Source organism: Eriocheir sinensis, chromosome 41, assembly GCF_024679095.1.
Source record: "Eriocheir sinensis breed Jianghai 21 chromosome 41, ASM2467909v1, whole genome shotgun sequence".
In the NCBI taxonomy this organism is placed as follows: domain Eukaryota; kingdom Metazoa; phylum Arthropoda; class Malacostraca; order Decapoda; family Varunidae; genus Eriocheir; species Eriocheir sinensis.
This window is the reverse complement of record NC_066549.1, coordinates 7,502,193-7,525,242: the sequence shown is the minus strand read 5'-3', so window position 1 is coordinate 7,525,242 and position 23,050 is coordinate 7,502,193. Positions and strand designations below refer to the sequence as shown.

General features: G+C 38.8%; 1 protein-coding gene across 6 annotated transcripts; it reads right to left on the bottom strand.

The window, feature by feature from the left end:
* Positions 1-8,471: 8,471 nt before the first annotated feature.
* Positions 8,472-22,009, bottom strand: LOC127009605 (xylosyl- and glucuronyltransferase LARGE2s-like). Of its 6 annotated transcripts, none has more exons than XM_050882825.1 (17): positions 21,863-22,009; positions 20,731-20,885; positions 20,378-20,592; positions 18,310-18,505; positions 17,817-18,031; positions 16,995-17,080; positions 15,787-15,934; positions 15,333-15,434; positions 14,407-14,574; positions 13,361-13,544; positions 12,333-12,457; positions 11,636-11,815; positions 11,407-11,513; positions 10,780-10,852; positions 10,043-10,135; positions 9,464-9,594; positions 8,472-8,657 (listed from the first exon to the last, which is right to left on the bottom strand). In XM_050882825.1, the coding sequence occupies exons 3-17, from the start codon at positions 20,522-20,524 to the stop codon at positions 8,582-8,584; spliced, it is 2,031 nt and encodes a 676-aa protein (XP_050738782.1). In that variant the 5' UTR covers positions 20,525-20,592; positions 20,731-20,885; positions 21,863-22,009; the 3' UTR covers positions 8,472-8,581. The 6 variants fall into 6 exon arrangements, with proteins under 6 accessions (XP_050738782.1, XP_050738783.1, XP_050738785.1 ...); XM_050882826.1 differs by having other exon boundaries at positions 20,731-20,932; positions 21,863-21,937; XM_050882828.1 differs by lacking the exon at positions 21,863-22,009 and adding an exon at positions 21,561-21,856 and having other exon boundaries at positions 20,731-20,932.
* Positions 22,010-23,050: the final 1,041 nt, after the last annotated feature.

Below are 23,050 nucleotides of genomic sequence, written 5' to 3'. Positions count from 1 at the left end.
TATATATATATATATATATATATATATATATATATATATATATATATATATATATATATATATATATATATATATATATATATATATATATATATATATATATATATATATATATATATATATAAACAACGTTCAGTAGGTAAGTATGGTCCCATAAATCCCATTTTCGTTTTAAATAGTTTACCGCATAATTATCCTGATCAGCCCTCAAGGTAGTATACGTTTCTTATTAAAAGCAAATGATAAATCCATTTACCTTCTTTGTAGTATCGTGACTGGGAGGCTTGTTGGCGGTGATGGTGGTGGCTGGGGAACACATGAGAGCTTGGTAGGGTTCGGCTCGTCGTGTCGCCCCGACAAGACACGAGGGCTCCTTGCAGCCTCATGTGATCCCCGGCCCAGTGCCTGCCGCACTTGTTGCCACCACCTGTCGGGAAAACGTCAAAAGAAAATATCAATATACAATGTCACTTAAAACCAAGTACTGCCACTAATGTCAAATACTGTCGTTGTCATAAAAAAAATCTTTCATTAGGATATATCAAAATACTCCTTTTTATTATACGAGTTCTTTGCAATATCTAACAAAAGTATTATCTCCAATAATTTTCCTTGTAACTTTCTTTTCATCATTTCTCCTAAATGCGGGCTACAGGACCACTTCAGCTGTCACACTGAGATTTTTGCTTGAAAGTTTACCTTACAGAGTTTGCCACAAATATTTGCTTTTCAGATAAGCATACGGACTCTATCCTTCCCGCTGCACTCTTATATCAAGCTTCCTTTCAGACTGCCATTTTTCTATGCCTAAATACATAAATAGTGGAGTTCCACTTGGCTCAGTTCTATCACCACTTATTCACTAATATTCTCCCCAAATTGATTGTCCTGATCATCCCTGTGCCCAGGAGTTTGCTCCACATTTTTCTACATTAGTCAGAAGACCTTCCCAAAAGGAGTTTATAATTTTAGGAGAGATGCTGAACACCTAACTTCAGAATTAATAAGGAGGGATCTAAAGTGATCTTTAACTTAGGCGTTTGCACTAGGTCTGCGCTTCCTTCCATCTCGTGCAGAATGGAACATATCTGAACATTATAAGCTTTAATAAACTAAGTCAACTGCGATCTGTTGCTCCACTACAAGCTGGAAAAACAGATATGATTTACATTTATTTTCACTCTATTCAACATTATTCATTCACGAACATATAAGTTGCGGGCACAAAGCAAATATTTTCTGTTCTTACTTCAAACAGGATCACACTGAATATCACGTTTACATAATATTATTTTGTCGCGTTTAGCAATAGCCTACTCGTTCCCTTCACGCAACATTGTCGAACATTAACTAATAACTAAAATACTCTTTGTGCCTGTTTACATAATGTCAGGATCTAATTCACTGTGACGTTTACTTTAAAGGTGCACCGGAACTTGGCTCCGGCCGGAACTTCAATTTTATTAAGTTCCGGTTCCGGCCGGAAGTTCAAGGGGTGTTGAGTCGAATTTAAAAGGTTCCGACTCCTTCCTCCTCCCCCTCTTTAGCAGTAATGTGGAAGGCAAATCAAACTCAGTCACGCCGCACCACATACCACTCCCAGTCACACCACACTGCACATGACACCCAACCACACCACACCACACACCACATTCAGTCACATCACAACACACATCACGCCAAGCTACACCACACCACACACCACACCCAGTCACACCATTCTCCACATCACATCCAGCCACACCCCACCACATCATACCAAGCCACACTATACATATCACAACAACCCACACCATGGCAAACATCACACTGAACTACACTATACAACACATCATATCTATCTAGCCACACATCACACCCAACCAAACCTCAGAAAGCCCCACTACATCCCACAGTCTCTCCACACACACACACACACACACAAAAAAAAAAAAAAAAAAAAAAAAAAAATCACGCTTAACCACACCATACATTATCCAGCAACACACACCACACTACACACACTCACACTATACACATCACAACACTTCTAGCCACACCACTTTACACATCATTCCTAGCAACCCCAAACTACACATCACACTCAGACACACCAACCCACGAATCACAGCCAGCCACACCATATGACACATCACATCGAGCCACACTACACCACACAACACACCACACACATCACACGCAAGCTACACTACATCACACTGTCACACCAAACCCAACCACACCTAGCCACACCACACCACATGCCACATCACACCGTACATCACACCCAGTCACACCACACACATGACACCAAGCCACTCCATACCTCACACCATACCCAACCACATCACTCCTAACACCACACCACACATCACACTCAGTCACACCATACCCAGTCACATCACACCCAGTCAAATCATACCTCACACACCACCCAGCCACATCACACATCACATCCAGCCACACTACACCACACACCACGCTCAGCCACACCATCTGACAAAACACATCAAACCACACCACGCCACACCATACCAAACAATACACCCAACAATACACCAGGCAGGAACTTGATATACAGGTTCCGGTGCATCCCTAGTTTACTTATATTTTCATGAATGGATAATACTTTTGGTCTTGTGAAAATTAATGTAAATCGTGATAGGCTACACACTGAACGCGACAAGACCTCCACTGGTCTCGGTGCCTCAATCCTGAGTTTGGGGGCACCATTTGGCATATTTCTAGCCTGCGATTATCAAAAGTGAATGCTGAAGGACAAGTCTGAGGTGATACTTCAGCGAAAGGATAGCCAGTGCACTATTGTGATTTGGACATGGCTAGTTTGGTCATTCACGAGCTTCCCTCCCTCCTAACCTTCTAGCCTAAAGAAAATCACAATCAATAGAAAAACAATAAAAGATCAGTTAAAAATACAATTAATAAATCAATAAGTAAAGACTAAAATACAAAATTACGCAACATAAAAATCATTAAAAAATCAATAAAAAATATAGTAAAATACAATCGAGATTTAAATGTAAATTTCTTCAAACAATATCATCCATTTACCAATCATAGCAATACTCCTCTGAGTTTACTTGAATCGCTTAGCCTACTGTAACAACAACTATTTAATAGCAGCAACAATCTATCTCCATTTTTTTGACTAATGGCAATTTGTTGTTTCATCATCATACCAGCCATGCTTCACAAACAAGCCTAATGATATATTAAACCTCCTCCTTATGCATATAATATTCACATTAATTAAAGGATAAAAGGACATCGTTGAATAATAAATGATCACTACGAACGCCATGCAAGCCAGACGCACAGACTTAGGCCAGACGCTACTTCCATTTCAGTAATTTCAGTAATTATTTTTGACAATGCAATGTTTTCGACTAACTGTATGTTCACAATTAAACTAGCATAAAGCGTTTCCTCCGCCATTCAGAATACCATTTACGATTGTAATTAAACTTAAGGGACGAAATGCATGGTCCTTGACTATTTATATACCATGGAAGCAGAAATGAGTAGACACTGATATTGAAGCTAACAAACGCCGTTATCACAAACTATCGCCTCAAAACAATAAAGTAACCTATCGTCACTGAATTAAGAACTATTCATAAACTAACAGAACAGCGCCTTAACCTAACAGCCTGTCGCATCTAAAACAGTAACTTATCGTTGTATTATTTTTTTTCTTCTTTTTTTATTAACAGTAATATGATCATGTAGGCTTTTCAGACAATTCTTTCAGGGCGGAGTGGGCTGGCTGTGTTGGATTTACTAGATGATTTTCGGGGTGGAATTCGAAATAATGTCACGACTATCAGAAAATCCACCACAGCCAACTAACCCCGAAATGGCATAAAAATGATATAATTTCGTTTAAAGGTCACTCACATTAATCGAACATCCTGATCTTTACTATGTGTTGTCCGAGGCTATTATTTGATGAGGCTACGATGCTATTTATGGGCAATGGATGACTAGGCTATTATTTGATGAGGCTACGATGCTATTTATGGGCAATGGATGACTAGGCTATTATTTGATGAGGCTACGATGCTATTTATGGGCAATGGATGACTAGGCTATTATTTGATGAGGCTACGATGCTATTCATGGGCAATGGATGACTAGGCTATTATTTGATGAGGCTACGAAGCTAATTATGGTCACTGGGTGAGTCTATAGATGTATTTAGGCTATTATCAAGGTTAGGTTAATGTCAGGTTGTGTTTGGCTGACATATTTAGATGATATACTGATGGTTTAAAAAAACAAGGTGTGTGTGTGGGGGGGGGGGATATGTAAAAATAAATTGAGCCTACAGTAAGTGACTTGAATTGGAGGGGAGGTTAATATATTACTGATCCCACATTTTGATTTCATACCATAATCAGAAAAAACTTGTCAATTAGAACTTGCCAACAACTTCCACAGGTTATCTAATCGTCTAACCAGTGGCAATGTTCTCAGATGCTTCCACCAACAATTTTCAAAGGCCAAAAAGAAGATTAATCAGATTCTAATGGGCGTTTCTTTAGTTGCATGGTACAGAGGGAGGGTCAAACTACCACCCAGGGTCATTAAACTACCCTTAGAAGTGCCCACAACTACAAAAGCCATGTCAAATATGTATGGTTGGCGCCGAAATGTTTATGAATATTGTCCAATTTGTCCCAAGTCCTAAAACCGTCCTCCTTTGTCATCTGTTGTGCTATCAAAAACGATACCAAACACATAGGGCCAGTTTTACAGTTCAGCAAGTTCGTAAGCTCCCCAACCAAACACAAAATACTACGAAAATTCCTTGTATTGTGTTTGCGATTGATATAAATAGGATTAAATTTTAGCAGACCACACGGGGAATCTCTTTAGAATCTGGTATTGAGAAGAAAAAACGAATCATGGAAATTATAGCTTGGTTTGGGCGCTTACAATTCCTCTGTTGGACTGTCGAAATGGCCCATAAAGGCAAACGCAAAGTGACTTAAGTAAAACAAGCAAATAGATTGATTGATTGATAGTTTATTGCTGCAAGTTGTTATATTGAAACTTCCTATTTTGCGAGTTTTTCTCTATACAAAATGGAGAAAAGGCCAAAACAAATAGCTGGACACCATTTTCCCCGTATTTATTATCGAGGTCAAACGATCAAGGGAACAATCAAGTCGTTTGCTGTTAACTTTCAAGATGTTTCATGATGGCTGAGTCCTCGTGGTCCACCCGGCACCCCTGCACTCAGACCCCTCTTATCCCTGCCTCCCCTTGTCCACCCTCAGGTCAGGTTCCTCACTCACCTCCTGCTGGGTCATGATGGCAAGGGCAAGGCCATCACGAGGTCAGGAAATTTAAATCCACGACAACAAGAGCAACATGCACTCACTCACGTCACCAGCGAGATACTAACATCATCATGGCGCCGCAGGGAAATGTTGGTAACTAAACTAACTATATTTTTGTTACTATATCCTAACCTTGGTAATAGATACGGGGAAAATGGTGTCTATAAATAACTACTTGTATTGGCCTTTTCTCCATTTGGTATAAAGAAAAACTCGCAAAATAGGAAGTTTCAATATAACAACTTCCAATAATAAACTATCAATCAATCAATCTATTGTTTTGTAATTCGTAAACAATATAATGGCTTTGTGGAGGATGATTATCGTGTTAGAATATCGTCAAATGGGTGTGGGTAACCTGGCACACATGATGTTGGGTGTCTCCGTGGAAACTTGTGAATAGGCAATCAGCTGGGAGGTTTGAATTGAATTAACATATTTATTGTTGTATAATAAAACAACGTTATATGTATTGAAATCACGCATTTAGTTTCTCATGTTACTGATTATCGTGCTGCCAGAGTTGTTCATCCTACCTTTATGCTACTCAAGGCTTCTCCCCCTCAGCTATGAAAAAAAAAAAAAAAAAAATCCTCCACGACACCCGGGGCATCACCAAGGGTTCTATAGCATAAGGATGGGCGATCTAATGTTAAAGCATGGATGCCGCTTTCTACCAGGCACCATTCCCCTTTCATCTTTAGACTCCTTAGGCATCATTCACAGGTCGGGGCTTGGGAACCTTTGAGCCTGGACAAGGAATCTAAGACACCTTGAGCTGGGAGTCATTTACCAAGTGTCATCAACCATCCATCTTCAGGACCAGAATTTTGGCAGATTTGTTGGGGGGCTAGAGGGCATCATAGGTTCATGAGTGTGTTTTTGGGGGAGAGCAAGTGAAGAAAGCATGCGCAGCTGAGGAATTTTTTTTTTTTAATTAAGCACTTTTAGGGTAAATTTAAAAACACGGGGGGGCCACAGCACCTCCCCAGCCTCCCCGGGAAATTACAACCCTGCGAGGCCCATTTCCCACCTCATATAAAGCGCATAAGTGTTCTAGAAAATTTATAACCATGACCTCCAGATTCTTTTTTTTTTAGAGAGAGAGAGAGAGAGAGAGAGAGAGAGAGAGAGAGAGAGAGAGAGAGAGAGAGAGAGAGAGCTGTAGTGCATATATGTGACATAGATTTTGAAGGAGCCATACGTACAATGAGGTCTAGGGTCTGAGGGGCGTAATGTTTCCAGGTAATGAGCAATGGTTGACTATGTTGTGAAGGCTTAGGGGTGTAGAATATGTTCCATAGATAATAAAAGAACTGCAGGCGTAGGTAAGAGGACTGATGAACTAATAACTAAAGTAAGGGAGCTCATTCACTATGGGTAGACTACAAACACTCCTTTCTCTAGTCCTTCCACAGAAAGCTTGATTATATATATATATATATATATATATATATATATATATATATATATATATATATATATATATATATATATATATATATATATATAAAGTAAAATTTCTGCAAATACAAGTACGATATAACTAAAAAATGTAAACACATCAAGTTTACAGTAGGAAAAGAATTCAAGTTATCTCAGAAATTAAACCATATATTAACCAAGTAAAATATATTAAACCTTTGGCCACAGCAGGTTTGAACATATCTTTCCTTCGTTGTGACAACAAAAAGACTTGGCACATTAGTAACAGCTGTTTTAGTGGAATCCATCATGTGAGGAGGGCATCATTCAAGATTACAACCAAACTAAGAGCTGTAAACCCATGAAAAATGTAGTTTTCAATGTAATGGATTATACTTTCATGAAGAGTTTGGCAGGATAGTACATACAAGGATTAACCTTGAAACAGGACCTTACAAAGATTCCGTTCATGGTGTCATACAGTATCATGCATGAAATGACTTAATTAGAAGGATGGACAAGCTCCTGGATATCATGTTATACAGTGTTACAAGGCTCAATATTATTTCCTATTTTTCATTCTAAACAGCTCTTGAGATACTTCTTAAGTTGTCATTAGTACATAATGCACCATAAAACTACCACAAAAATTCCTATAATTTGTGATATGCTTGTAAAGTGTACTATCAATTAACATTTGAATACATTTGAGAGCCAGTCACATAAAAAAGTGCATCAGACCAACAAATGGTATGATTAAAAATAAAACCTAAATGTCCTCAAATTTACTCAATTATTGTATACCTTTGGCAGGCTATTGTTAGGAGAAAAATATTATTTATTCAGGTACATATTAACAATATAGACCTAAATGTGAATAAATAACTTGTGCATGTAAACCTTTTCTGGGTGACAAATGCTCTCACCATCCAAGTAATTCTTTTACAACCCAGAGAAAAAACATCCACCCTTAAAAGTATACATTTAGTTTTAGCACCTAAGTAGACACTACACAACTCTACATTACCCCTGGCCAGGTTCTGGGTCTACATGAGGACACACACACACACACACACACACACACCCTGCCTGTATTTACAACTAGGTAAATACACACAGACACACACACAGACATTTTCCTTCCTAAGAGGTGCACGTCACAGCAGCCTGCGGAAAGGCTGGGGCAACTGCCATCACACCCTGTGATGCCAACGAAATAAATATTGGTGGAGACATCACACCAAAAACACACACACACACACACACACACACACAATATATATATATATATATATATATATATATATATATATATATATATATATATATATATATATATATATATATATATATATATATATATATATATATATATATATTTATATATATATATATATATATATATATATATATATATATATATATATATATATATATATATTTGTGCTCACTATATTTCTATATTAAAATAAGATTTTTTTTAAATTGTAAGACAACCTAGCAGCAAAAATTATATTATGGTCCCACACACTTCATAAATTTTGAAGCACCAAAATATTTACAATTTTTTAACAGACTGAGCCACATTTAGTATCTGTCTACACATTAATCTTTCGTGTTTGATATGTTACCTTTAAAGCTAAAAAATAATCGACCACACTAAACATATATGCAATTTTATTTAAAAAATATGTCCAAATATCTTTTATTTACTTTTTATTTGCAAGAAGGTCAACCTTGTGTTTCCCAGAGATTTCAAACATTGTTAATCTTGCTTATGACTGGAATAGACCAAACAGTGGCCATTTGCTTCACAGGAGGGAGATATCACTGTTGTGTTTCCTGTTGAGGTCATCTACAAATTCCCTCTTGAGAATCTTTACGCACCTGTAAAAGATTTACGTGAGAGTGAAGAGTGTTGGGTGCACGACTGTGCTGTACAGGGTGTGTGCAGTGGATGTCCTAGTTGTGGCAGAGGCAAGCAATTAAGACAGGTGAAGTACGTGTGTTACATAAGTTTATAATACACAATAATGTGGATCGTGAAATATTAATTGGTCTGTTTAGTCTGGATGACTGGCAAATTGCAGTGTTTTAATGTGATATAATCAAAATACCTTCATGAGCAGCACTTAATGTCCATAGAAATATGCTGGATAAAGTTTCTTATTGTGGGACTAGGCAAAAGAAAATGTAAACACCCTGTTAATTGGAAGAGAATGAATTGACTGTCCCAATGAGACTAAACAAACTGGACTAGCCTTGAATGAAACCTCAAATGATTCTTTAGTCATAAAAAATATATTTTATGTAGTGACAGCCTAAACACTTTAATTCATTTGTGGTGGAAACTGTGACTCCTGAAACAAGTGGAAACTTCTTTTTCTACAACACCTGAATCCACACACCATTTATTACCCTATTGAGTCAAAATTTATATACCTAGTGACCTGGCACAGAGACTTGAAAACCAAATCACACCTCAAAGTTTTAAAAGCTTAATTAATATCATTTACTTAAAAAAAGTGTTGAGTAAAATTTTACTGCTCCTTGCCACATATGACCAGCATGTATTTCCAAGAATTACATTGGTACACTAATCTCTATGTAATTACCACAGTTTCAGTATCATGAAACACTATTTCCACTTATATTTTATCATTGGTCTTCAGGAAACAGGATAAAAGACTCACCGCTTGTACTGAGGGGACGTACGAAACTTTGCTATGTCCAGACTTGGTGCGTGAGGCATGTGGACGATGAAGGCATTGGGAAGCACAACAAACTCAAAGCCCATCACATGCAGCTCCATAATGTGGGAAACCTGGAGGGAAACACTATAAACAGAATGGTCCCTTGGCAGCAGTGAGACAGGTACAGTGCACTATTTCTGCTAAAGTGCATCTCTAAAAAATACTTTTGCATCTGCCTTTGTTTAGCTTGCTCTATTACATTTATTTCACTGTTTGAACTTTCCCATGTGCTGCATTATAAAGCCATGTTAACCTTTCCCAATCACTACTTAATCATTAGACTGTATTTATGATCACATACATCAGTCTGCTTTTCTGTTTTTCTCCTTCTAACATAGAAAATATTATGTATCATGAAAGAAAAGTCATCACAACATTAGTAAGGCAAAATCATTATACATATACCTATGCAAAAAGATAGTATGCATAAAACAAAAAATTGGTGAGGAAAATTATTAGAGGAGCAGTAACTGAACATTTACTGACATCCCAGCCCTGCACACAGCCCAACCAACTCACCTTATTCCAGCCAAAGCCCACAAACCGCGTGTCATACTCAGGGACGTCCTTCCGCACCACAATGTAAGGCTCAAAGTCCTGTTCCCATGGCACCTGAAAGCAATGCCAGCCACATGGTGATGAAAACTGGATGTCAAGAATGATAAAAAGAAACTCCTGTACATGATCTCTCATCTCTAAAAAAGTCTGTGATCCCAATACTTTGGAGAAATTCTAGAAAGCAGGCATCACAAGAAATGGATAAAATATACCCCGGTCTATAACAAAGCTAAACGATGAAATGTCATAAATTTTGTGTATACTTGCCAGTTTCTTTTTATCTATCTATCTATATTTCTGACGTCCTGTTCCCTTGAAGGGGTGGCTAGAGCAGAAGTCTCCAACTTTTTGTGTTCAGGCACTCCTCAGTACACTCAATTCCTTGCTTACCAATTTACTCTCTCTAATCCACTCTATTGATCCATCTCACTGTAGGTCTCCCCCAGACACCCTCTGCCTCAATCCTGTCCTCATATTCTATACTCCTCATTCATTCTCATTATGTGCCCAAACCATCTCAGAGCACCACACCTTGTCCATTCAACCACTCCTGTTTAGCCCTACCAAACCTCTCATGCACATATTCATTACTTTCTCCATCCCATCCTGACACACTACATGTATCTCTTGCAGGTTTCATCAAGAATATCATATATAAGAAGACTTTTCCTTGAATATTTTAGAGTAAGATCACACACCTTGTAAGGGGTGGTGGCTGTCCTCCACTTGGCAAAGTTGGTGGGTGCATGACCCTTGGTCCACACATGGTACCTGGGGAAAGGAAGTTACATATATCATTCATTAGGTTTTCACACATATACCTAAATGGCGTTATCAACATAATCCTCATCAGGAACTCGATTCTGTTTGAGTAAGGTGCTGAGTTACTAAACTTTTAATTGTGAGTATGAAACTCATCAGATGTGTGTGATGCTTAAGATCAGGAAAATTTAAGAAATGACAAAACTCAATAATCACAAACTTGTAATGTAACATAATACTGTAATAACTTCTGATAATTGAACACAGACACATCACTATAATCCTTGACAAGAACAGCTTGATCAGCCTATAAGAAAATCTTGGTTTTAAAACTAAACTTGTTGACTTAACTATTTTTTTGTATACTAAAACCAGCATTAGCTTACAGATTAACAGAATCATGTCCCTAAAAGATTTACAAGATAAAATCACTAATAAGATACTCCATCTTTTGATGTCTAACTCTAACAAAAATTATTACAAGTTTGTTTTCTCTTGGGTGGGGATAAGAATAGATTACATTAGACTAGAAATTTATTGTGTTGTTCCTACTTTGTGCTCACCTAAATGTGAACAGCTCCCCCATGTCCAGGCGGTTGAGCAGCTCTGCCTTGCTGCGAGGAAAGGAGAGGCGGTAGCGCTGGGTCTCAAAGGCTGGAACTACCCACGCCTGGGAAAGAAAACTAAGTAGAGAAAAGCATCCCTCGTAGTAGAAAAGCAACAACAGAAATTTAATAATACATTATCAATCAATTTAAACTGAGTGTGTGTGTATTCAAAGAGGTGACTGACCGTCCTGGAGCTGTCTGGATGGAGGGCCTGCAAAGTCCTACGCAGGTAGCCATAAAGCCCCAACATGGGCAGGAAGTCAATGTCCGTGAGGAAGACATAAGGTGTGTTGACCTGCTGCACCCCAACATTGCGCAAGAAGTTCACTGGATAGAAATTCTGAAAGGGAGGGAAAGACATCCCCTAATGTGGAAACCCTCATTAAGACATTCATTAAACATGAAGAGGCAAAGATGGTTGTTGCACATATGAGAAATTCCCAGGTAGACAACAAATCTTTTAGAAGTTGATAAAGAAAAGTTGGAGAGGTTATTTGAACCTCTCTCTGGGCTGTTGTAGCGATAGCACTTCCCGATTAACATTTTTCCCTCTCCAAATGAAGATTTCATAGCTTGAACTTTATTTGAATTTGTAATTTTAGCAATTTAATATGAATTTTGAAGAAAGATACATATGCGAGGTTCACCTCTATGGCTAAAATCAATGTAGTGCCTTCTTGGTATATACAATATGAGAATCAGAAAACATCCAGTAGTGAAACCTCAAGACTTATACACTAAAACCACATAAAAATTCAGGCAATATTAAATTCATCTGAATCTGGCTAAAATGAATTTGCTCACATGAAGAAAAAGACAGTTTACAATGTGAAAATGATAGGCTTTGAAGAAACATGCAAACACACTGTAGTTGCACTCACCCCTTCTTTATACACCACATGATACGCCACATTCTTCCTGCTGGCGATGATTTCTGAACTCTGAGTGTACGCCAAAAACTGTTGAGCCTCAGCGTCTGACATATACAGTGTTAGACTTACAGGACCTGAAAAAAAAAAGGGCACTGACACAGCCATACAGACATTATAGTATCTTACTTGGAAGAACTTATGGATAACACTGATGTACAAAATATCGAATAATTAACCCGGTAGCAGCGGGGATCATGTTTCTTAATGGTCCCTTCAAGCGAAAAAAAATGAAAAAAAATCACCCCTCACACAAACCATTTCATAATATATATCAAAGCATTTGTGATCAGATTATGTATCATCTATTTTTGGGGGTTTATATCATGGCACAAATTTGGCCCGTCGCTGCTACACGGTAAAGCCACAAATTTCACCCGTCGCTGCTACCAGGTTAAGGATTGCAACTGTAAAAGGTCATAAGGCTAAAGCAATTCACAGTTCTGGAGCAGTGATGTTGTTGTTGCTGGTTATTGTCATCGTTTTTTATTTAACATCCACCTGTTAACTCATTAGGTATTCTTTTGTCCCCACTTTTTTCATTCTTCTCCTTACTTTACTATTACTATTTCATTTTTTATATCTGTATCTGTTTCTCAAGGGGAGTTTGCTTGGGTCTATACATTTTTTAATTTTCGTTTGATGCCCTTTCATGGGTTTCAATAATAATAATAGTAATAATAATAATAATGTTGGTGATACTGATGGAAGTGGTGTTGGTGGTGTTAGTGAGGGTCAGGTACAAGCAGTGGTGATGATGATGGCTTGATGGTGAGTAACAGATGAAAAGTTGGTGGTGTTAGTGAGGGTCAAGTACAGGCAGTGATGATAGTGATGGCATGATAGTGAGTGGTGACATGAATAGTTTGTGGTGTTGGTGTTGGTAAGGGTCAGGTACAAGCAGTGGTGATGGTGATGGCTTGATGGTGAGAGAAAGATGGAGTTTGTAACTTCACTGGGCAGCAGGAACAGACACTGACCGTCCCAATGGGTGAGGAGCTGCTCCACCATCTGCAGGCGGTCCATGGAAAGGGTGGCTACGAGGGTCACGTCATAGCCATCAGGTGTGGGGTCGTCGTACTCATGGTCCAGGAAGAAAAGGTGGGTGCGGTAGTGGGTCTGACAGGCTCGCCGGAACTCATAGCACTCGTCCTCCTCATTCAGCTGTGCATGAGAATGGATAATGTTTGGTTACAATGATCATAAAAATACCTTGGTGCTCATCAGGGAAAAGTGTCTCATTTTGTATCCAGTGTTCCAGACAAGATATGTATTGGTTTACACATTGAAATACAGAACACCTAAAAACAAATAATACATGAGTTATTAGCTGTCATCTATTATTCACATTTTCTCTTTAATCATCAAAAGAAGCTGAGCACTGTTGACTGAAGAATTATACATACCTATGAAATGGGGTAACAAAGATAGAAATGAAAAAAATCACTAAATTTGTATTTATCATAATACAAATAAACATACTAAGAACAAATCAGTGAGTACAAAGACTGGGCAAATAAAGTAATGAGGAGGTGCAGGAGGGATAAGGAGTGCAGGAGTCATGTGAAGAATGAATAGATGAGAGGATGTTGTGTTGCTATGGTCATAATGAAAGGGTAGTGTAAAAAAATGTTAAAGGGTTACAGCAGAGTGGTTGGCGGTGTACAGCAGACTGAAATCTAAGAAGAGTGAGGGGAAATTTAATGTATAAGAAACACCCTAATACTCTTGAAATCAGAGAGAAAGCTGAAAAATTGAGTATAAAATTTCAGAATCTACTTGATGAGGTTGAAATTCCTGGGTCTACTTGATGAGGCTGGATGAGATACAGAGGAAGCATTTGACAAGTTAACTAACATTTTAATTGAGAAAACACTAGAAGTTGGGGGAAAGGCACCAAAGAACAGCAGCAACAGACTTACGAAGAATACAAAGATCTAATAAAAAAATACAGTTTAGTATAGGACACAAGGATTACGTTTAGTCTGGGATACAAGGATGATGAATGCACAGCTGAGACTCTCACCTGGGCTAGGGGACTGGTGGCAGCACTGGTCCTTGAATGGTTGCACCCAAAGAGCTCACGACGCAGCAAGTTGCCGTCATACTCCAAGAAGGTGAGGTGAAGGTTGCGGAAGAACTCAACGTGTTTGTTTTTCACTTTGAGCTTCTTTGGTGAATTCCAGTGAATGGCCTGAAACATGATAGGGGTGTTAATAAGTGGTGCGCTTGGTACTCAATTTGTGTTATCTTAGCTCATTGTGCATGACTATCAATTCCTTTGTTGGAGTCAAACTGATGTTTTATGGCTTCATACTCAAGTGTGCACTGACTATACCATTCTTATATCTGACTACAATATTTAAGGCTTCCAATGAAATCCTCTTGCAGTAATCTTTCACATCTATCTCATCATACCTTTTTCAACAGTCTAACCTCTCAACACCTTAAAAAATTCTTTATAAATCCCAAATTTTACTGTCCAAAAGCATCACACTTCTTGCATTTGAACCATCTGCCCACTCTGTCATATGCATGCCAATTACCTCCCTTGTTTAAAGGAAAACAAACTCTCTAACCTCTTCTGCTTACTGCTATTCCTTAATATAATGTAATCAAGAAATTTTCTGTCGGGTGGTGACCACCACCAAAGCAATGCATTGTCTGCATTTCCTCCTGCCTTTGACTTGACCTCTATCAAGAGGAGAACATCAAGACAGCTTTCCACCCAAAAGTGACCCTCTCTTTTGGTAACATAATTCTATTTTATTTTGCAGGAGCAGAACTTAGTGAGCTTTATTGTTCTTAATTTTTTTTGCCCTTGGGCTGCTTCTGTTACTGGTTAAAGAAAGGAGCAAAGGCAAAGTAAGGATCTTAAACCTGTGTTCACGAAGGAGCAAAGCAATATTTTTAACTCTCCATTAGTTGGAAGGCACACCGGATCATGCTCACCTTCAAGTCCATCACCTCAAGGTAACACAGTTCAGAGCGGGTGTTATCTGAGAGCTGCACATTCCACTGGCAGGGTAGTGTATATAACACCTCAGGGTGTTGCTGAAAAGAGAGAGCAGATGTCAACCAAACCATAACATGACATAGATGTGTCAAAACACACACAGAATCAATCGTATGAGATAATATTTTTTTAAATTTCATATATAAATCTCCAATTTAAAGACTAATTACAGTGTCCAATATAAGGAAAATTAAATTTCAAATATTGTATATATATATATATATATATATATATATATATATATATATATATATATATATATATATATATATATATATATATATATATATATATATATATATATATATATGCAATAATGTACTATAAACATATTTTAATATGGATATAAGGTGTTCTGCTGAGAAAAGTTACAATGTACTTCATCCCCACCTTGACCACAGCATTGATGATGTCCTGGTCAGCCAGCTGGGTGGAGTAGAGGGTGGTCAGGTCCCTTTCAGCAATCAGCTTCCAGCGCTGGGACCAGTTGCTGCGCCTCATCTCATCAAGCCGGATGAGAATTACCCCCGTGTTGAACCTGCCCAAGTAGCAAAAGGATTACAGAGCCATTCATGAACCATCAGGATTGTAGATATGGAATGGAGGACCTGTTCAAAATATATCTTTATGGGAATAGAGAAAAATCATGTAAAAAACTGCAATTGGTAATAGTATGATGATAATGCTTGATTATGCAAGTTGTGATGAACTAAGCCATACCTTTGACTTGATTCCAAATAGATTTACAAGTTTGTTATTTTTTTCTCTCAGGATATAGACAACTGAGTGACCTGTTGAATAACTTTTTGTAAGCCACATTTCTACCTTTGATAGCTTGACAGCAGGTGCAACTCAACCATTCCTATCTAGAGGTAGGAGCAGAGACAGAAGAGAAAGTGTACATCTACACCCAAGACAAAAGCCTCAGTACAGTGTTAGGCAGACAGGGGAGAAAGTGACATGGAGGCAGTTGTCATTCCATGGAAACAGTACTTCATCATTTTTTTTTTTCACTATTAAATTAAGGCTTAAAGCATTTAGCATCTCTGCTTTGGTAGACCCAGGATCACAGAAATGACATCAATATAAAAAAATAGTGTAGCAGATTTATATGGTTTGCTGATGAACTAATATTCAAAATGTTTCCATAATTTGTCCATGGTATAAAAAAGGTCATTGTCCAAGATTCAGAGTAATACTTCAAGGCTTTTCATTTTTAGCAATGTAGCACCATCAACACCAAAAATACAGTAGATAAAGTTCAAAATAAAACACAGACATATTTAGTGAAAGTCTTAGCCAAAATCACATTAACCCCTTGACTGTGGATTTCCTACAAGAAGACATCACCAAGCTACAGGAATGGAACAAAAAGTGGCTGCCTACAATTCAGTGATGAAAAATGTAGTCATGCAGCTTGGGAGGGGATATCCAGCACACCAATACCACACGGGAAACACTCCACTATCCACCACAGAGGCAGAGAAAGAAAGACCTGGGAGTATGTGTTACCAGGCTACCAGTGAAAGGCAAATCCGTGCCAATCGCAGCAGACAAGTTTATCTGCCTTTCTACCCAATGTAAAAGAGAACACTCACCCTCGCCCTAGTGCTGGCCACGGTCGGTGTGACTTCCAGAGTTTACCCAAATACCAGTCACTCTGATTTTCCACCAGGCCCAAGAACTGCAACAATTGGTGGATGCATCAGTAACTCTTCCTAACATTACATACTAGCCAGAAGCCTTAATATATTTTCCTACTGTAAATCATGAATTCAAAGTATGTAAGACAAGAATCAAATGAAACAATAACCAAGGACCAGCCATTAAATACTACAGTGCTAATGGCAAAAAAGGTGTCTGTAACTCAACAATTCAAGGTAGTTATAGAAGAAATTAAAAAAAACTAAATCAGTAATACCTTTGTACTAGCCAGCAAATACTATAGTGCTAACATAAAATAAAAGTCGTATCATATTATGTATTCGTCTATCTATATCTGCAATGCCCTGTTCCTTCACCAAAGCTTCCCTCAATGGGGTGGCCATGGCAGAAGCATCTCCAGGTTTCCCTGTTCCGGCACTCCCTCTCAGCAACACTCAATCCTCGCCTACAAGCTCTCTCCAGTACTCATCCACTCTATTGATCCATCTCGTTGGTGGTCTCTCTCTGACACCCTTTCCCTCAATCCTGCCCTCACATATAGCTACTTTCTTTATAAAATTCATCCTCATTCATTCTCCTCAGAGCACAATGTTTCACCTATTCAACTACCTACTCCACAATTCATTCCCATTGTTGTTACACCCATACCAGACCTCTCATACATACACCAACTATTTTCTCCATTCCATCTTGACACCACATTAAAATCCTACATATTATGCTTAAGTGTTTTCCCCTCTTTACTAAGGACCCACCTGCTTCGGACCAAACTTGGAGAACAGATTCCAGAGTTCGGCAATATCCGTAGCCACAGTGATGTCCGTGTCCAGCACAATGACCTGGTTGAGGGAGGCTGGCAGGGCTTTGTTAAGGGTGAGCTTCATGAGACCAAACACACCGGAGTAGTGCTTGTTGGGGACCCAGGAAATGTCTGGAGCCAAGTTATCCGTCAGGTAAAAGCTCACTTCCACTGTGGAGAGCACAGATTCCAGGTTACAGAAAATATTGATTCTAAGAGCTAAGGAAAATAGAAATAAGTATATGTTAAAGTCAATATATTTCCCTGTGATCATGCAAAAGAGAAGTACCTGCACATACACAGTTACGTGAAAGTCAATAAGTTACTTAATATTTTTTTACAGTACATGATTAATCTGTATAGGCATAAAATAATGAATAGCTTTCTAAATATTCTTACAGCAAACAAACTCAACCCATCTAACAACATTCATACAACAGTTGACTAACCATGAGGCACATTCCAAGAGGAGAACAATGTGTGGAGAACAACTTGGGCCTTAGCATCTGCTATCATGTGGAAGTGGAGAGGGTTGCGGCGGAAGAAGAGGAGGGACTTGAGGAGGGTGACCACCGAGCGTGAGGAGTTGTACCCAGCACAGACGATGGCAATGTGGAGGACTTCACATTTCCCCACACCAATCTCCTGTGCAAGTCAGGAAAGTATTACATGGAGTTAATTTAATCTACAACAAAGGATGTTTTAGTTTTCATATACAGAAATGAAGACTGGCTGAATATTACAAGCAGTAAATAAAGAAATGCTGGCTGTTACTCCAGGAAAGACAGCACTTGCATACACTTAGCATTTAAGATAAGGGGGAACACAGTAAAAAAAGATATGCTGCTTGTTACTCCAGAAAAGGCAGTGCATGTACAGTTTTAGCATCTAAGGTAGGAGTAAACAAAATAACAGTTAAGGAACCTGGTAAGCCTGTTAATCTAAATTTCACTGGTCTGAAATACCCACTGTGCAAATTTTTAAAGGCCAGGAAATATTACTCCAGCAACCCAAGCCCAAATTCTTAAGGGAAAAAGATTATAACCTGAAAAAAAAAAAGTTATCTGAATTCTGGAGTGAAGAGATATGAATAAATAAACACAAATACAATGAAGTTTGAAATCTGGGTTGCAGTAACAGAGGACTTTCTAAGCTAAATTTTGGTAGGGGGCAACACTGTAGCTGGTCTCTTGGCATGAAGGCATGAAGGAGATGGAAATGCAATACCTTTCCTTTGCTTCTCTATTTCATTCTAACAATTTCCTTTCCAGCTTTTGCATTCATATCCCTTAACACAAATGTTCTCTTTTCACTCCCAAAACTTTTCAAACATTGGCCTAAATCCTTCTAAAATCCCTTTATCTCAATCTTGCCTTTCTTTCCCTTATCATTCACCAGGGCATACATACATACACACACATTCATGCATACTTCATGATTCCTATCTTATCTGTCAGCCACACTATCTCTAATCCATAGCATCTGTGCCCATCCACTCCTGCCCATATTCTTTGGTAAACTTATATTGCACAACTTTCACTTCCGATTCCTTTTTCAATCCCAACCTTGCCATATCACTCCTACTGCTAAGGCCTCACACAATCTATTTCCATCAGCATAAGATGTGATTGTGTATAAAAAGCTTTCTTAGGATAACAGGTTACACTTTTTTTATGAATGTAATCAAGTTACATTAAAAATACATGTGCATATAGAGAAAATAATAGCAATGTAAATTCAATTATTGTACGACTAAAGTACCAAAGGTACCACTTCCAAGACATTAATTTACAATCTGCAGAAAACTCATATATATAATCAGTGACAAGGTTGCGGTGAGAATGATTCTCACAGTTCACCACATGTGGAAAAATTGCACTTGAGATAAATTATCTTACTTTAGAGGGAGATAACATTGGCAAGTGTGTAGAAGATAATAGGTATAGAATATGGAGGAGGAGGAAAACACCATTCTCTCTCTCTCTCTCTCTCTCTCTCTCTCTCTCTCTCTCTCTCTCTCTCTCTCTCTCTCACACACACACAAACACACACAAAAGAAATCTCAACCTTCCAATCATATTTCTGGCTTACTCAGTGTGTGAATAAAAGGAGATGATATTTTTTTTCATAGCCTAGATTATATGAAGCAGTAAGATAAGATAAGAGAAATAGCTGTAAAAAAGATGTTAAATATAAGACATAATCTTATGTGAGTAGTTCAGTGACTGATGAAGAGTTGACTTGAAACATGAGATTAGATTGATGGAGTTACACTGACAAAATAATACTCTTGGGACCAGCCTGAAAATACGGTGATTTATGTGCCTGAATTTCTTAAAGCTAAATAAATGGTAAGGGCAAAATCTGAAGCATGCCTTGAGATATTAATGATGTTGATGATGAAGCACTTCCATACTAAGTGTTAATTCAAGCATAATACCATTGGGCCTCGATGAGTGTATTAAAAATGCTTAAAACTTCTTCAAAACGAAGAACAAAAGCACTTGAGTTATTTACCTTATCCTTGCACCTGGGAGTAGCTTTATTTCCCGTGCCCTCCCCCCCTCGCTCCCCTCCATCCTCCCTGTCACCACCCCAGGCCTGAATCAGCTGGTTCTGGGAGATGCTCAGCTGACGCCGCAACAACTGGTTCTGCTGCTCCATCTCCCGCACACGCTCTGCCAGCCGCACCTCCCTTGGGGTGAGGCCCAATACGTTGGTGGGGTCTGAGCCTGATGTAATCAACAGAAAGATCTTAGCAATAATTCTAGCAAGCTATAAAAGCCATATATAGAAGCTGTGCCTATTTATGTATCAAAGAAGAAAAAAAGTATGTTCGTCTCATTATGGACATCTTAAAGTTTACTCACCATCCAGCCTGGTGAGAAGTGTTGCAGCGGCAGCACAGCCCAGCACTATGCCAAGCACTAAGCCGCACCACCATCTTCGAGTGTGAGAAAACCGCACACTCACCACACGTTTGCTCCTCCGGCTTATCTTGGCGTGCTGTGCCACCCCAATCCTTCTGGAAGTGCCAGTGTTTTAGTGTAATTTGACTTGACACGTGGTTTTCTGTAATTAAAATTCTGTAATACCATGACTAATACAAGATTATTTTTATTTCTAAACAAACCATCAAAATTACTTGTGAAAGCTTAATACAAAATAAGGAAGAAAAATTGTCAGCACCTGTGATAGTAAATTTGTGAGAGCCAAATTCACACAAAAAAAGACTGATTAAATCACTGTTAGCATAAAACTGCTAGTCACATACAAATTAAAAAACTGATATGCTACAAAAGTTTGAAAGCCCCCAAACATCCCATATGATTCAAACAATATAAAAATCTAGCAAAAAATTGTAACATAATAAATCCAAAGATTTTATATGGGCACTGAACCAACCATGGTCTTTCTATTATGCAGACCTCAAGCTATGTCAATGTTGGCCTCAGTGAAAGTTGCTCTGCTTCCTTTCCAATATATTAGCTAGATATATTTTCATGCTAACTGCTTGCCTCCACCACTCCTACATCCTCACTGCACGTCTTTCTATTTAGCTCACCCCTATCCTGCCCAAATTCCTAATGCAAGAGTTAACTAGTGTCTTCATTCTATCATTCTTTTCACTGGCGAGCTTCTAAATAGTGGATAGATCTGGAATGAATATTCAAAGACAGCTGAAGAAGCGTCATTATACCCATCTTGATATTGAGTTTGGCGTAATTCTGGCGTACTACTCTTCACATTAACCATAAAATTGTGCAAGGAAAGTCGCTCCATGCACCGGAGGGAGATAAATCTTGAACAGGTGCACCGGTGTAAGGCAAAGACCTCACGCGCACCAGTTCAGTCAAAGCCATGTAGTGCCTCAGTTAGGTCCGGGCTTTCTTTCCCCTTTCTTAATCCCCTGACGTAACATTCCTGGGCCCTTCTAGCGATAATGATCGTGATAGCGTCGGGGACCGGCGGCACAATCAGCCAACAAGGGGCGGGACTCACGGCAAGGTACGGGCGGCGTCCAGGGAGGTGCGGCGGGCTGGTGTTCGGGGCCGCGGCCGCGTCTTCTGCTGCAGGCCGGGCTGTGCCTCTTCCTTTCATAACGCTCTCTCTTCATATATTAACTTCATCTGAATTAGTGCACCATAATATTGAGTTTTTTATTATATATACGTGCTGAAAATAAGCTTAGAATGTAAAACAGAAATATATGTAGTGCTAATATTAGCCTACTGATCGAAGGGTTGAGAGCAGGGAGGCGGACTCCGTGACGGATGTAAACAAAAGTCTGGGATAGAAATAAACAAATAAATAAATAGGTAAATATGCATGGAAATAACAATAACTGCAGCAGTAGTGGCTAATAGAAGTCTAACAAATACAGGTTGGCGCAGAAAATGAATAGTAAAACGGAACAGAAACGACTGGAAGATCCAAATCATTGTCTTTCTGCTGCACCGGTATCGAGAACAAAAAAAGTGGGTCAGTGGATTCTTTCCTCACGATCATGATGTTTCAGCAGGTGACGTGAGATTTCTCACAAGTCAGGAACGGCAGCTCCTAAAGGAATAAAGAAAAAAAAAATTGCTTCCCGTTGATTATATGTGGGTCTCCAAACACTGGCGACAACTTTTATATTATATTTTTTGTTGACTGAAAATCGAGTCTCCATTACCACAGCAACACAATCACAACTTGGAGTTTGGGAGTATTTTTTACTTTTCCTAATCCATATGTTGCGTCCCCCCCCCCTTCTCTTTTTTTTATCGATGTAGTGCTCCAGCGAAACTTTTCCGAGAACAGAATATAACAACTATAAATATGAAAAATAGTCAGGGACTTCTCGTAACTAGTACGGTGAAGCGGCGTAACACTCGTATTGAGCGATATCCCATTGCAACGCTAGCCAAGCCGATTGGCCGGGAGACTTCTTGACGACCATGGCCGTTGTTCTGCACTACGCTGCCAAGGTTTTTAAATTTTCCATGATTTTAATGTCCTCGCAACACGCACGAACAGTCTCTATAGTTTCATGCAGTAAACCTTTCAAACATATCGTTACCAAGGAAACCTGCTGAAGTTCAAATGGCTTCGCCTACTCGTGCATTAATTGCCTCGAGAACCATCGGACCTTCAGCGACTCGGCAAGGATTCCTGCATCATCGCCAAGAAAACATGTAAGGTCGATCG

Bases quoted from the DNA above. Each gene is read 5' to 3' on its own strand.
- LOC127009605 (XM_050882822.1), bottom strand. From the start codon at position 21,643: ATGGAGCGACTTTCCTTGCACAATTTTATGGTTAATGTGAAGAGTAGT. The intron at 20,593-20,730 runs GTGAGTAAACTT...TGATTACATCAG, and splicing joins ACTTCTCACCAGGCTGGATG to GCTCAGACCCCACCAACGTA. The intron at 10,136-10,779 runs GTGTGTGATCTT...CATTGCTTTCAG, and splicing joins CAGCCACCACCCCTTACAAG to GTGCCATGGGAACAGGACTT.